General features: G+C 33.7%; 1 protein-coding gene across 3 annotated transcripts; it reads left to right on the top strand.

Moving 5' to 3' along the window:
* Positions 1–3,904: 3,904 nt before the first annotated feature.
* LOC128992157 (UDP-glucosyltransferase 2-like) lies at positions 3,905–15,573 on the top strand. Of its 3 annotated transcripts, none has more exons than XM_054415597.1 (6): positions 3,905–4,050; positions 8,217–8,454; positions 12,014–12,588; positions 13,184–13,406; positions 14,566–14,785; positions 15,282–15,573. In XM_054415597.1, the coding sequence occupies exons 1-6, from the start codon at positions 4,048–4,050 to the stop codon at positions 15,553–15,555; spliced, it is 1,533 nt and encodes a 510-aa protein (XP_054271572.1). In that variant the 5' UTR covers positions 3,905–4,047; the 3' UTR covers positions 15,556–15,573. The 3 variants fall into 3 exon arrangements, with proteins under 3 accessions (XP_054271572.1, XP_054271571.1, XP_054271573.1); XM_054415596.1 differs by lacking the exon at positions 3,905–4,050 and adding an exon at positions 6,335–6,662; XM_054415598.1 differs by lacking the exon at positions 3,905–4,050 and adding an exon at positions 6,950–6,997.
* Positions 15,574–15,752: the final 179 nt, after the last annotated feature.

The following is a 15,752-nucleotide window of genomic DNA, read 5'->3' as shown; positions in this document are numbered from 1 at the left end:
ATTTAAATTAATTTTTGTTGTACATTTCAAACCGTTATACACATCATTCAATTCCTATCTATCTATTGTCAACAAAAAATAGCCTCATGTCTGTTGATAAGAGTAATATAAAAACCGCATGAATGTGATATTATTTGCGATAGAATTATTGCTTTAGACTCTAAAGTCTAAAGTAAAGTATAAAATAGACAAGTGTTTTATGGCATCAGCGGTTATACTCTTTAAGATTAGCAATATATACGATCTTGTACAAATAAAGACAGAAATTTTACGCTATGGAATTTCCTACAACTCTTGCACCAGTTTGTTTTTATATTGTGTTTCCTCCAAAATGAAGGTTCTCTCTTTTGGCAAATCCTACATTGGGCTTTGTTCCAAAAATTGTTCACATGGTGCCAAACTCCTGGCTCCATAACATGTGTTGTTTTGCTAAATAGTTATTTAATTGGCTTGAAAACCCCTAAAAGATATTTTAAAATTATTTCTTCACTGTTATTGTTTACTGGTGAATCTTAGAGGATCAGGATACGCTCATAAACACAATCTAACAGGCTTGCTTCATGGGGTTGGAAGAATTATTATAATCACTTGTATGGAGATACTCACTGATAAAATTGTATAGTAACAATTTATTACTAGTGTCATACTCTTCATTGGAATGGAGACAATCGCTGCTATAAAGACAATAATTTATTTATTTTACTAAAAATCTGTCTTACATATGGAGTTCTGTAACAGAGGAATGTTTTCCTCGCCTAAAAACCAACCTTTTCCCCGACTGATCGACCTCATATTTACAGTAGTATCTGCAACTTCTCATCATGGCATGATCGCAGCTTCGTAATCGATGGGATTTAGTGTGGGGTCATTGTTACTTTACATATCAATCTGTGTTACTTATATTATAGTATTTATCTTACTCTGTGTTATATATAACACATTCGGATAGAGATACTAAGTGGCGAGTATACTTAAATTGTTTAACTCGTTCTGAGCGATAACAAACAAAACCAGTAAGATTTGGCACTTCAACACGACACCTAAATGTATGTTTAAAAAGTTTATTTTTTTAAAGAGTTTAATTGAAAAACCGTTGTATTTTACCCGTTTTAATGTAGCCTACATTACCTGACCATTCTGTATAGTGAACTGTTTATTACTGACACTGCTTATTAGATGGTATTATTTAAAAGAATAATGTTAACCGAATAATCATAAAATATAAAGTATTTTAAATGTACTGTCCCGTAAGTACTAAGTAGGACTGCTTATTATAACAAAATGACATTCCTCAATTATTGTTCAAATACCTATTACGCAATTCTCAAAACAATCTTCTGACAAATGTCATGTATTTTTAACATTACTATGCTACAAACAATTTATCTATGGTATGGAAGTATTTATAAAGGTTTTATTAAGCATTATTTTAACATTTTTGTAATATTTGTTTTGGAAATAGTTTAAAGTTTGATTAATAACACGATTTTAATAGAATCCTAAACTACCAACAATTCTTAGAAAATCAGTCAGCCTGCAGAGATTTGATTTATAATTACAAAACGCTGTGACCTGAAATAAGACTTGGTACGGCTACATGTTAGCATGGTTGAGTTGGGACGGAGCCAAACGATTTGGGAGGAAACGATGTAGTAGGACTGAATCGACACGTGCAATGTAGTTCTACAAGATAACCTCAAGTTAATTTATTTTTTTAATGTTTATGTTTTTAAAGAATTTAAACATAGCGTTTGCTTTATTTTGTAAATATTTACTTTATAGCTTATTTACTCACAATGAATATTAGCTTGAACGTAGACTATAATGCAATAGTTTAGATATATAGTTTACACCTTATACTTAGGTTTAGTTTTTTTATATTTAATTTACACAAAATGATACTTTAACACTAATAAAAATTAAAATTATAACCTTGGAAAAGCTGTTTTGTGATTACGTGACCATTTAAGGTGTCAAAGATGTCTGAAATAATAATAATATATCTCTATTCAGTATTTCTGGGGTCTTTGCACTTGAAAAGATGGCAATAAAGCTTGCTATGTACACATTGTCTTGTCGTACTACTACACTATAATAAATGATTTATCATACAGTAATTTAAATATGATTTATTTAGAAGAGAAACTAATTTTAATTACATAAATTGAATAAATAATTCCATACAATATGTAAATACTTATTACCTTGTAAACAACTCAAGGTGAAAAACGACCTCTTGTCGTTAAAAACCAAGTATTATGTTATGGCTTAACTTAAACTACAGTTATATTACGGGTCGTGTTATAATTTAATATCATCTAAAATTGTTATACCGCGTTATTGTCTTAATATGTAAAGTACTAAAGCCAAGCTGCAGCCCTTGTTTGTCATAGGTGTTTGGGTCAAAACCAATCATTATAATAAATTTACACATAACCCCTCTTGATCAATATAATAAGAGTAAAAAGATTGGCAGTCATGACTCATCTTCCGGCGTCGCCACACGTGTCCCCCGTGATTAATTACACTGGCCAGTTTTTTACAGTATTATATTCGTTTTTTGTGTTTTTCGTGTTCGTGTATGTGTTTTGAGTGTATCGACGAATCTAACCAAATTGGTTAGATGACCTATTGACGTTTTTGCCTGAAGATGGACTTATTTTCAAGTCCGAAACTATAGTAGTGAAATACTAAAGAAGGATCACTTGACGAAGCCAGGTAACTTAAAACTTTTTAGCCTAAAAAGATGAATTCTGTCAGAACCACTACTATAAATTAAGATAATTATTAGTGCTACTAGTTTTACTTAGTAATAACATAAACTAACCAACACAAGTAGACTTCTCATCCCATTGTAAATTTTGAAGCTCGTTTTTCATGTCTAGTTCATGTACGCCACACTGGGCGCTAGTGTCGACGAAATTTTGTTTCTATTATTTTAGGGTTAATTTCTTGATTTGTGCTTTACTGTTTGGTTAAATAACTAGGGGACAATTTATTGTTTATGATTAGATCGTATTATTTGGTTAAACGAGGTTTTAAATGACTGTATTAAGGTATTTACTCAGGGGAGGTATAGAAGAGGCTACGATGACAGCTGTCCTGTATTAACGGGAAACAAATTGTAAACAAAACACGACCTCTACATAAACCGTACAGAACTAACAATATAATTGTCTTCAGCTGTTCCATTAGGATGAGAAATCTACTAAGGGAGTATGTTTTATCTATGGTAATAATATATTAATTCATTTACCAATGAAACAAATGAACAAGTGATTATTTTTTAAAGTTTACTTTGAATAAATTAGAGATTCCTGATGGAAATTTGACCGGAATATATATCAAATAGAAAACTGTTTTTGGAATACATAAATATAAAATTATTTCTTGTTAAAGTACGATGATAAACTAGAATCTGAAACAATGTTGCAGCCTGTAGTAAAATGCCATTTTATCAATTTACACCAACTGTTCAACATTACTAAACTGAAAACAAAGCTTACATCAGTTTTCAGGTACAATATGGAACCAGTCTTATCAACAAATTATCTGTGAAGCTATTGAATTTTATCTGTGACAAGTTTTATCACAATATGAACAACTAAAACCAAAGTTATTATCACTAGTAGTAGAATACTCTTTCAATTATGTTCTGTCAAAATCAATGCCCGCGTGATACCTTTAATATCTACTTCCTTTATTGCACGACCCATAATTATTGCCCTCTTGAATAAAGTATGTGCTAAAAGTGGTTCAAAAGGGTCAATTTGGTAATCTTTATTGAAGCTTAAGATAAAATAAATTCTAATTCCAATAAGTAAGAGCAAGACATCCGGCTTACTATCAAGAGGGAAATGATTATACAGATTACATTTTTACAGTGCTTGAAAAGATGCTTAAAGTTTTGTTTTAGTTGATAAGAGTGTAAGAGGTATTTAAATCTGTGTGGGCCACACACATAGGTAGTTCCTAAGTAGTGAGAAGTGATATTTTCACTTTTATATTCTCGAGGGTGTATTTTTTTGCGAAGCTTCAAGTGCACACATGGTATGTAATCCTGTAATATTTACTCTTAATATTTTATAACCTAAAAGAGGCTTCTATGTGTGTGTTTTGTACACCTGTAATTAGTGAAATGCTGCATTTCAGCATTCCCGTTTCATTGAGTGTACTACAATACCCATAGAAATTTGAACTCCCACGCCGTAGACTGGTAAAATCTATATATTTAATACGCGACATGAAACTTTGTGAACAATAAGTCTTTTTGTTTTAAGATTTAACCCCACATATTATGTACCAAAATGTTCGTCTAGGTATGTAGATGTGCAAACAGGCTTTAGATTTTCGAAATATATCTTTTTAAGGGCAAGGGCTGCCCTCAAAGTTCCTTCCATAAGGATAACATTGTGATTGATTTGAATGTTATTATATTCTGAAACAGATGACAATAAATTAGTTTAAAGAAAAATAAATCCCAGCTGGTATGTTTGGTTTTGAAATGTAAACAGTTTGCATGTTTTTAAAAATAACTAGAAACCCTGCAAAGAAATTTTACCTATAGGACAAGACGGGAGAAATGTTTTATATTAAAGTTTCTATTATACATGCCAAGGACCCGACGGAAAAGAAATATTGCCGGTCGGACACGGTGAGTCAACATAGCAATGCAAAACGTAAGGAGCCCTGACGAGGAGCTGGAACAGTTAGTGGCAACGTGTACTTACAAAATTGCACTGACTAATACCAGAATTCAGCAGCATTCACTTGTCGAGATGGCATTAAAATGTCAGAAATGTGGTGTGCTACATTTTAAAGAAGAAAAAGAGGACGAGGCGAAGGATTTTCATCCTGCTGCCATAAAGGAAAAGTGAATCTACCACCATACCGAGAAAGCCGTTATATCCAGAGCCTACCAAATGGAGCAAATCATACAAAGAGAACACTAGATCGTGCAACTCTGCGCTCGCAATGGTCAGCACTCGAGCTAAAATTGAAGAACATAAAGCTGGAGGGCCTTACTGTATAAGGTGCACGACACAATTTATCACTCAATTGGACCTTTCAACCATCAGAAGGGGAGCATCCCACATATGCCCAAATTTATATCTATGACGTCGAAACCGCTGTTCAAGAAAGAATGCTAAACAAAGCTAATGGCTCTTGCAGAACTGAACTCATGCACATTTTGACTCAACATTTGGTTGATATTAATCCATACGCGCAAGTTTTCAGCATGATAAGCTCCTTCCTGCAAAATACTCCTACTGCACTGCGAAAAGAACTTAGAATGCATATACTGTAGTCAACGATCGAGCTCAAGACCAACGTCGATACAACGACGCAACATCTAACGACGTTGCTATGTTATCCTAATTTATTATTCGTGCGAATTCGCACGGGTTCACCTAGTATTATTTAAACGTGGTTGGGTAGGATTTGTTCGGTAAGTACGGTGTACACATTTCTAAGAAAACATTAACTATTTTATACTAAGAAATAAAACAATGTAAATCCAAACGTTTTTTAACGTTGAAATTTTGCGCCCAAAAAGTACTCAATATTTGTTGGTAGCATAAATCGATTGGGCCTTATAATCATCGGTTTTATGGATCAAAACAGATCACCATTGTAACATTTTATTTATATACGCTTAAGAGGGTTTGGGAGGGTTAAACTATTAACATGGTACTTTTGAAAATCTTACCATTAATTTAAGATCACGTACTACATCTCTGCCAAATTTCAAGTCTCTAGATTGTTTCTAAACTGTACAGATGAACATACGAAAGTCAGCAACTTTCAATGTTATTTCCCATAAGAATAACATAGGGAAAATTCTAAATTTTGGGGGGATAAAATAAAAAATCTACGTTTTAGGATTTTCCCGGGGGTTTGGGACCAAGACCTACAATCGTGCCAAATTTCGGATCTCGAGCTATTCTAGAAGTGGGTAAACATTTGTATCACCAGTGAGTGAGTGAGTGAGTGAGTTGCATATGCGGGTGTATAGTATTTATATTTTTTGTGTGTGTACCTTTGAAAGAAGACTAAGAACACTATTTTTCTTATTCTATACTGCAGAGCATAGATTATACATTAGTTTAACATGTTTAATATGCTTAGGCATTGGCTTCCTATATTTTATAACATTTAAAATGTATTTTGTCTATGATAGTAGACAACTCTCCTGTGAGATTTTAAAGATAACCAAAAAGGAAGGAGTGCGATAGGTCGACCTGTACGGATTGAAGTGGTTTGACCTTGGAGTCCACCGATCACGGTTTTAGTTAAGAGCACTCATTGTATAACGCCTCAGTTGTGTCATTGACACGCTCCCGGTCGCCAGTATAGTGTATACAGAGTGTATATAGTGTGTATAGGTTGTGTAAGATAATTGGAAATGTCAGGACAAGAAGGGGTTAGAGGTAAAATTATCAAACGATATTGCAAACTGAGCCAGATGTTTTTATAAATTTGTTTATTTGTAGATTAAGGTAAATGTTCATGATATCTGATTAAAAAATCATTAACGTTTTCCATTCAAAAGCTAAACTGTGGTGAAATTAGTTTTTTTTTACAAGATATTAGTAACGTTATAACAGTTTTTGAGTGATTTTAATTCCGTATGTTGATATAACTACCTAAATTCAGTGATGGTGAGTATGTATGTTATAGTGTTTTCTATAGTATAATTAACAAATGTATACCTTGTGTGTAACCGTTATTAATTCAGGAGGCAAACATTTTTGTAAAGCAATATGTACTCAACTGACATCGGTATCTGAACTAGCTGATAGCCTGTCTAGTGTTTTCGAACGACATTATCTGAAGCACATGGAAAGAGACCTTGACTTGGTACTTGAAGTAATCTTTTATTATCGTTATGAGATAACCCAAAATGTTTCTATAATTGAATAATGTTACGCAATCTGTTGTGGTCATTGATAAAACTAAGAATCAAAACACTGTCATGATTCCAGCTTATTAGATGGTAAAAGTTTAAAAATGGTTCTAGATTATTGACTTTGATTTTAAGTATTTCCTAAAATATTCAAATTTGTATATCCTTAATTACATCTTAGTCTAATTTTCAAGACTCTAAATGTTTTAAATAGAGAGTGAATATTACGTTGTTAAACCAATAACATAGCCTAATGAATCGCTATTTTAGGTTTTATGCATTACAAAACGGTTTTTTGTTAATTTCCATAAAGTTTATTCTTTAATTTAAGATATTTATGTAGTCTGTGTTTCTACGTAACTCCATTATAACTACTTTGTGTTCCACCTGTCACAGTAAATTAAATGAAATTTAACTACAGAATTCACCAAGATCGATGTAACTCTTGCCTTGTAGGAATATTTGATGTGTTTAGTTCAAGTCCCCAATATTTTGTTTAAGACGAATATTTGTACCAGGTAATTGCATCGACATATAAAACTAACATAGTTTTATATGTCGATGGGTACTTAATTGTGTGTCAAAGATATTATAAGTGTATCACTAGTGTGGTGAGTAGCGCTTTAGCTTTACACTTGGTTTAAGAGTTGTGGGTTTGGCCCCTGCATATCCTCCCAAACTAAGGGCTTTGGTTTCTGGCGTAGTTCAAATAAATGCTAATTTTATGCTTCATGTAGATGGTTAAGAAGATAAATATTTTTTTCATTTATAACCAAATTTTTCATATCATCAATTCTCTTGTATTATAATCTAACGATGTAAATAAAGTGTTATTTTTACAAAGTTCACTAAAAACTCAATAAATTCAAAACTTATATTTTTGTGTGAAAGATCCTGAAGCTTAACCGTCAATGGACAGTTAAAGTTCTCTCTGCTCTGTAAGAGGTATTCTAATTTTCCCAATACATTCGAGGTATTAAAAACATGTTTTATACTTATAGTAAATGCTGTTCTCAGTACTATTTTGTTTACAGTTTTTCGTAAAGACACTCTTTATGTTATTTTTCATTACAACAAACGTTTACAGTTCGAAAAGAAAAAAAAATGGGAATACGAAAAGAAACTTTACTGTCTGTGACAGCATATCTTGTTTCACTTTATATTATACCCCAAATTACATGACACAACTTTTTTTCTCAGTAGCCAGTGTTCTCCAAAAGAACATAAAACTCGTCTAATAACACTTCAAGAAGTTATCAAGAAGTCATTTAGTGTTCTCTGTAAATAATAAATCAATCACCTTTTCCAGGCTCCCCTACTGCACCTACTCGTAGTTATAGTCTCATTGGAAACAATCCACGCCGCAAGGATACTCGGGATGTTTCCCATGTGGGGGAAGAGTCACCACAATTTCCTGCAGCCCGTCATGAAGACTCTAGCAGCCGCTGGGCACGAGGTGGTCATGTACAGTCCCTTCCCTCTGGACAAGCCTCCTCCCAACTACACCGATGTCTTCCTAGAGAACATCAAGCCCAACAGCAAAGAAAGTGAGTTTAGAGAAACGTTATGATTCAAAAGCTTAATATTTAGGTTTAAGTTATGCTATGGTTATCTGGTATACCTTTATTGTTCAACAGAGTCTGGGTAGAAATGCGGGATTTTAGCCTAGAGTTATGGATCCAAATTCCGCCATTCACCATTGGCTTTAAGCTTAGTAATAATTTTGCAGTTATGATTCAGCCTCTGTGGAAAACAATAATGTACAAAAAAAATGTACAATAAAAAAAATGTACAAGCAAAAAAACTGGTATCTTTGGAAAGGAGGGCCTTCACTGTATTTCATAACTCCCTCACTTATATAAAGGTGTTTGTAAAGCATCGAAATTGAATTACTTGTTGACTATCACTAAAAATAACACTAAAAGATCTACTTTCCATACCTTGCTCAGATATAGTGTCTGTAACTACATTAGAGAATTGGATGAAAATAAATGTATGAAACATTAAGAAAAAAATAGACAAAACAAGGTTCAAGCAAAGATCTAATAAAATAATATAATTCTAAAAAAAAATCAATGGCATTACAACATGCAATTACAAAAGATTATTACATGGGCAGAACCTGCGTGGCATTGGGGTAAGCGACATTGTTTGTATTTGTTAGTGGAAAATGACAAAATACTCTTTTGGACAAAATACTAAGAGATCAATCAACACAGTAACAAGGGGGTTGGTGCGCCCTATCTTTCTCCATGTTAACTAATTTTCCTTTTTCTCAGAAACCAATAAAGATAGCTCACTTCTGTTTTTTTTTATTGGAAAGATCAGACCTTTTTACATAAATGGAGTGTGTAAAATTTACCAGTAAGCAATTTCAGATTTTACATGATTTTTTTTCAAACGCTTATAAATTAAAAAAAAAAAAATTTATTTTATTTTTTTTTATTTTTTTTCTATGTTAATTTTAATTTTTTGTCCACTCCATTTGTGTATCTTAGCTATATCTATCTATTAAAAAAAATTCCAAGTTGATACCTTTAGTAGTTATTTAGAAAAAGGAACATATGTGTTAAAAAAACTAACTTTCGGAAAAACGCAAAAAAGGGAAAAATCCATGTATTATTAAGAAAAAGAAGACTATAACTCACTTTAGTGACCTCCTGCTGCATATGATGGGTGTTCCCCCTCTTCCTCTTCATATTTATCTTCTAATTTTCTTTTAAGAAGACTTTTGCTCTGCCTTATCTTCTTTTCCAGCTCTCCCTGCGCCTTATTCGCTTGCCGGATGCGGTCTTTGTCGAGCTGCTCCATGGTACGTATCAGATGGTTGCCTGGTTTTAGGTCACACTCCATCAATATTTTGCATATCCCTACTCCCCCATCATTAAAACTACACACTGCCATATCTACTCCAAGTTTCAGAGTCCTCAGGTGCACAAACGTTGTTTTGGGAATGTAGGTCCAAATAACGTTATTGAATAATTCGTTCTGGTTCTGAGTTTTCCCTTTCAAACATCTTGCCAATAAGTTCCTGTCTGATAGATCTGTGAAAACTGGTTTAATGTAGGCCGTTACATCAGGGGGCAAATGAAAATGCTGTTTGTGGTTATAATCTTGATTTGTTTTCATTGCGATGTGGTACTTGCACCACGTTTCATCACAGAGGTCATGCTGTGGGTCGTCATTTGAGGACAGAATGTGATAATATACAGCCCACACAGCTTTATGCATATTATCTACAGTTGTTGTACAATTCCTTCTAATGGCTAGTCCATAATATTTCTGTATTTGTAGCATTGCAGTGTTTGTCAAGCGTCCTTTACCTCCTAAAAACTTTTCGTTTGGAAGTTTTTTTGTTTTTACCTTTAGTGCTTTTAGTCTCGTCCCCATCCTTTTCTGCACGTGCCCTATGCATTCTACCTTTTCTATTTCTGTAGCTCCATAGGGTTTACTTTCACAGACTGCAGCATAGGCCTTGCTGTCTCCGTCACCAAGATATTCCAAATACCGAACGGCGTACAAATCTTTAGAGCGCTGAAATATTTTCACTGCTCCAGCCACTTCCATGGCTCCACTAGACCCACTAAAGTTAGCCTCACAACTGTCAGTGTGTTTATCGTTAAGCCTATCCTTACATGTACAAAATTTGGATATTACCTCTACATCTATTACCTTACCATTTGCCAGGGAGGTTACTGTCAATACACCATTTAGTGATTTGTGACCTCTTCGCTGCCACGATCCATCAACGGCTACAGCTATATCGCTACATTTGTTATTCAGCTCTACAGCTTCTAAGACAGCCTTTACTTTTGATTCCTTAGCTACATTAGCAGCAGCCAAACCTAAATATTCTTCATGAAGGAAAAATCTATGGAAGGGCTGTCCCAAATTCAATACACCGCAGAGTTTTTTCGCTGCGATTCTGCCCTTGCCTATCGTACGCAGGCCTAGTGCCAATCTAATATTTAAATCATATAGTCTATACACTTTGTCTTCCTTAGGCCTATTAAATGAAACACTTTTGCAGTTTTCAAACTTATTACTGTTTTCACAGTGAGTACACCTTACAGCTACTTCACAGGCCAATCCGCAAACTTGACTTTTCACTAGTTTTAGTGGAGAATTACATATTTTACAAGATGCTACATTATTTAATGTTTCCTCAAGAGCATTCAAGTCAATGATGGTGTATTCAAATTGTTCACTTTCCTGTTCTCTATACCAGTCCAAACTATTACTGAGCTTTTTGGAAGAGGAACTAGGCCTTGACTGATCCTTAGGCTTGGATGGGGTTAGGCCTTGACCATTTTTTGGGTTGTTCTCATCAGACCTACCACCAAAAGTTTTTGGTCTCTTCTTGAATATTCTTGTACTTCGAGGCATTCTAAAGTAAAAGTATCACTAATAAAATAAAATCACTGTAACAATTAACACTAAAACACTCAACATCGGAGTATAAACTTCACAATCACTGAAACAATGTTTTTTAACTTTGTATTTGGTAAACATAAACAACCAACAACAATAACAACAGCTGAGCAGACTAACTGAAAGCTAACAGAAAGGCAGAAGGCTATTTATCAGGTTGGCCAACCCAACAATGCAAAATCACAACGCATCAAAATAAGAGGTGTTACTATATAAAGTTATTGTAACTTCTGTGACTCTCGGAGGGCGGAGTGGGCGTAAAAACAGGTGACATACTCTTACTAAATATTTTTTTACGTATGTTTACAATTTTATAAGGTTTGATTGTTATGTATCGTTGGAAACAGGAAATTCCTGGCTATAAATTAGTAAAATAAAAAGGTTTTTGGAAAAAAAAATTTTTGGTGCACCAACCCCCTTTTAATAATCACTTGAAAGTTGAAATTAGTAAGGTTTTTGGATGTTGCGTAAGTAAAAAAAATTAAGATATATACATATTATCGCAAGTAAAATTATAGGTAAATTATATAAAAATTGTAAATATTGCATATACAATTTTAACACCCTTTTTATTTAGAATTTGACAAAACACAACTATTGACACTTAATTATTTAGTAGTTAACCTTGCATTATCCAGTATTATGTTTTTCTATCACACAGTTTACTTGTTTCAGTGCAAGAATTCTTTCTTGAGATCACTGATTTCCCAGAGTGGAAATGTACCGACTCACACTGGCTACTCCACCGGTTAATGTACAACGAGTTCATAGAGGATCCAAAGATTCAGGAATTGCTCACTGGGAAGGAGAAATTTGACCTAATATTCGTTGAAATAACAGTTCAAGAACACGCCCTCATCATGGCGGAAATATTTAAAGCTCCAGTCATTTCTCTTCAAGCATTCTTCCTGAATAATATTGTCAAAAGCATATCTGGAAACGTCTTGGAGCTCGCTTATATCCCCGATGTTTGCCTGTCCCTCTCAAACAGGATGACCTTTCAAGAGAGACTTTTTAATTCATTCTCCAGTCTCAGGGGACTCTATTACCACTACTACTATCAACTTCCATCGTTGGAGACGATGATGAGGAAGAGGTTCCCAGATCTTCCGCCGATCACTGAAATGGTAAAGAACATATCTTTGCACTTCATCAACGACCACATGACTGCGGACTACGCCCAGCCTAGGGCTCCCAATGTTATCGGAGTTGCAGGGATACACATACAGCCTACTAAACCTCTGCCAAAGGTAAAGTACATATTCGGTAAGGAATGTTTTACGTGCAGCGTTATCTCTTGAGCTAATTGAGAGTTGGGAGTTTTTGCCAAAGTTATGTAGTATTTATCATTCTAATATGGTTTCAATAGAATATTGGACACGGAATGTTGTTAAACATTACCTTTTCAAATATTTTTTTATAAAGTGTAAAATTCCTAGCTAATTTGAATTAACATAAGCAATTTTTGTCGTTGTTAACTGCTGTTTGACATTCTAATATAGTTTTCCTATTTGTAAATTTAAATTTCACAAAATAATAAACAACTCGTGACTGTATATACCTACTTTTAAATCCTTGGACATTTCTTTATGCTGAACTTATGAAAGAGTACAATAAAATTATTAATATAAATAACGAATGGCTGTTATTGGTTTGATTTAGTGCTAAACAGACATAGATATTTATTACTTACATTAGCTAATTATTTTATTATACATACGAGTTCCTTTTGTTGTGACGTTTAACTGTAACTGGATCAGTTTAAATAGAAACAAATACCATACATAAACAACTTCACTTATTTATTTATTGAATGGTACAGTAAAATAATGTAAAATGTTTCAGGAGATCCAAAAGTTCATGGACGAGGCACCGGCTGGAGTCATATTCTTCAGCTTGGGCACCTACGTAGATGATGATATAAAACCAAAAGTATACTTTGATATGTACAACAATATATTCAAGAGGTTAAAAGAAAGGGTAATTTGGAAGACGAGGAAGAGTAATATTGAAGGCCTTCCAGCGAATGTCTTGACACTAAAATGGGCTCCTCAACCGGATATTTTAGGTAAAAATCATAAACAATGTTTTTTTTATAGTGAACCGTATAAAATTTCTAGTTTATTATGTACACCTTTTGCTTAAGTATTGAGTTTGTGATTCCTTGTTTTATTCATTACTGAAGATCAGCTGTACTATAAATCACAGCATACTCTAAAACAAATAATAGAACAATTTGATGCATAAAACAAATAATACTCATAACACATAGCTGATTCTGAGGTGTACGGGGGATTGATGGAAGGTGTTATATTTTGTATAGGATTAATTTTGCAAAGTAAATAAAAAAGTAAATTGAAACATATTTCAATCACAGTACATTATTTATGTATTTTGGAAAATTTAAATTTAATAGATGCACCAAACCTCCAACTGTAGTCTACTTAATTTTTCTTACTTCAATTTCTAATAATAATTGCTTCAACACATTAGACAAAACAAAAATATATATATCAAAACATCTTTTTTAATGTTAGCATTGTATTCTACTAAAAAAGACTTTTCATTTGATGTGCATATTGACCTATGCTCCTATTTAAGATTTCCTTCTGACTCCTTGCGGGGATGTCCCCATGATATGACAGAAAATTCATAGTTCCTTGAAAAAGTAGATTTTTAGGTGTGGTGTTGATGTACCAAATCTTATTGATTTATCTGTTGTCGTTTAGAAAATATTAAGCCCGTGCGGGACTTTATATACACCCTGTACATCAAAAGTAGTTGTCTAGGTTGGTTGAGGTGAATTTTATTACTACTGTTAATTCCCTTTTAATTTACAATGATGTACATGAAGTGACTACCAAAAACCGATTATTTACTTTATAATTTATTTTCAAATTGCAGTTATGAAATTTAATACACAATAAAACTTCACAAACATGGCAAAACACACTTAAACTTGTTGCAATGTTAAACATTGCAATCCACATACATAAGAAATGTCAATGCGAATGGTTTAAATGCTAGTTTTGAGTAGTATTTTTAACCTCTGAGGTCATTAAAATGAAAAAGTAAATCGGCCCGCATACTACAATAGCGTATTCCCTTTAGGGAATTTTGCTAATACACTGATTAACGTTATGTAGTAGCCACAACTAGAAGTAAAAAATCTATGAATATTCTTGACCCTAAAACTGTAAATTTGATTCGTTTAACCCTTTCTTCAGCACACCCCAACTGTGTCCTGTTCATCACTCATGGCGGACTTCTCAGCCAACATGAGGCGGTTCACTTCGGCGTCCCTGTCGTTGGCATTCCTCAGTTCTACGACCAACATCGCAACGTGAGGTTCTACGAGGAACGAGGAATCGGAGTTAAGGTGGCCATCAACGACATCTCAGAGAAGACCATGTTTACAGCGATAAGAAAAGTGCTGGACAACCCAAGGTAATATACAGGGTGGCTGGTCATCTGTGATACAATCATCTTTTGATTAAGTACAAAGTAAATGAAGTGTGATTATGCAAATGAGAGGTTCCAGGTCTAAAGATTTTCTTCCCAAAGAATTATTGGAGAACACTCCATTTTAAATGATTCGAAAGATTAAAATTAAGCTACGATCAAAATAACAATTGGTCTATTTATTTTTTCTACATCCTGTATACAAGAAGGTAGCAAAATATGTTTAACACTGCACCATTTTATAAGCTTTCCAACCATATGCTAGGGCATGAACTACTTCCCATTTAACAGCTACAAATATGAGCAAAGCTGAAATTACTATTTTTTGGAGTAATATGATGGGCAAAACAGAGTCGCCGTGCAGCTCATGACACAAGCTACAGATCCTGTTAACTCAAAGAAACTTGTGGGGTTTAGGAATAAGCTAGGGACTATACTTATAATTCAGCAGTGAGCTTTCGACTGAATATTTTGTGTACAGTTACAGAGACAACATGAAGAGGTTGTCTGCGGTATTCAGAGATCGGCCCATGTCTCCTGCGGAGTCTGTCGTGTTCTGGACGGAGTATGTGTTGAGACACGGCGGAGCTCCACATCTGAGGCCAGCCTCTACTGAGCTGCGTTGGTATCAGCTGATACTACTGGATGTAGCATTAGTTGTTTTTATGATACCGTCCTTGTTTATTATTTCTTTAATTTTATTTTACAAAAGGTATATGAAAAAAAGTGTTTCAAAAATAAAAAAGGAAAACTAGTTTCCGTGATTATTTTTAATCCCCAAATTATCCCGGTAAAAACATTGTGTGCACGTCAAATGGTGATAGCTAATAACAAATATTTTATATCCTATATAGATAATTATGCTACTGTTATAGTAGCATATGAACATTTTCGAAAGACCAATAAAGATGGTAAAATGAAGTACAGTTTTTTACGAGGATTTGTATTTAAT

The sequence above is a fragment of the Macrosteles quadrilineatus genome, unplaced genomic scaffold (assembly GCF_028750875.1).
Source record: "Macrosteles quadrilineatus isolate MER2022 unplaced genomic scaffold, UCM_ALF_1.0 Scaffold_4__1_contigs__length_99947679, whole genome shotgun sequence".
Lineage (NCBI taxonomy): Eukaryota > Metazoa > Arthropoda > Insecta > Hemiptera > Cicadellidae > Macrosteles > Macrosteles quadrilineatus.
The sequence above is the reverse complement of the archived record's forward strand: the minus strand, read 5'-3'. Positions and strand labels throughout refer to the sequence as shown.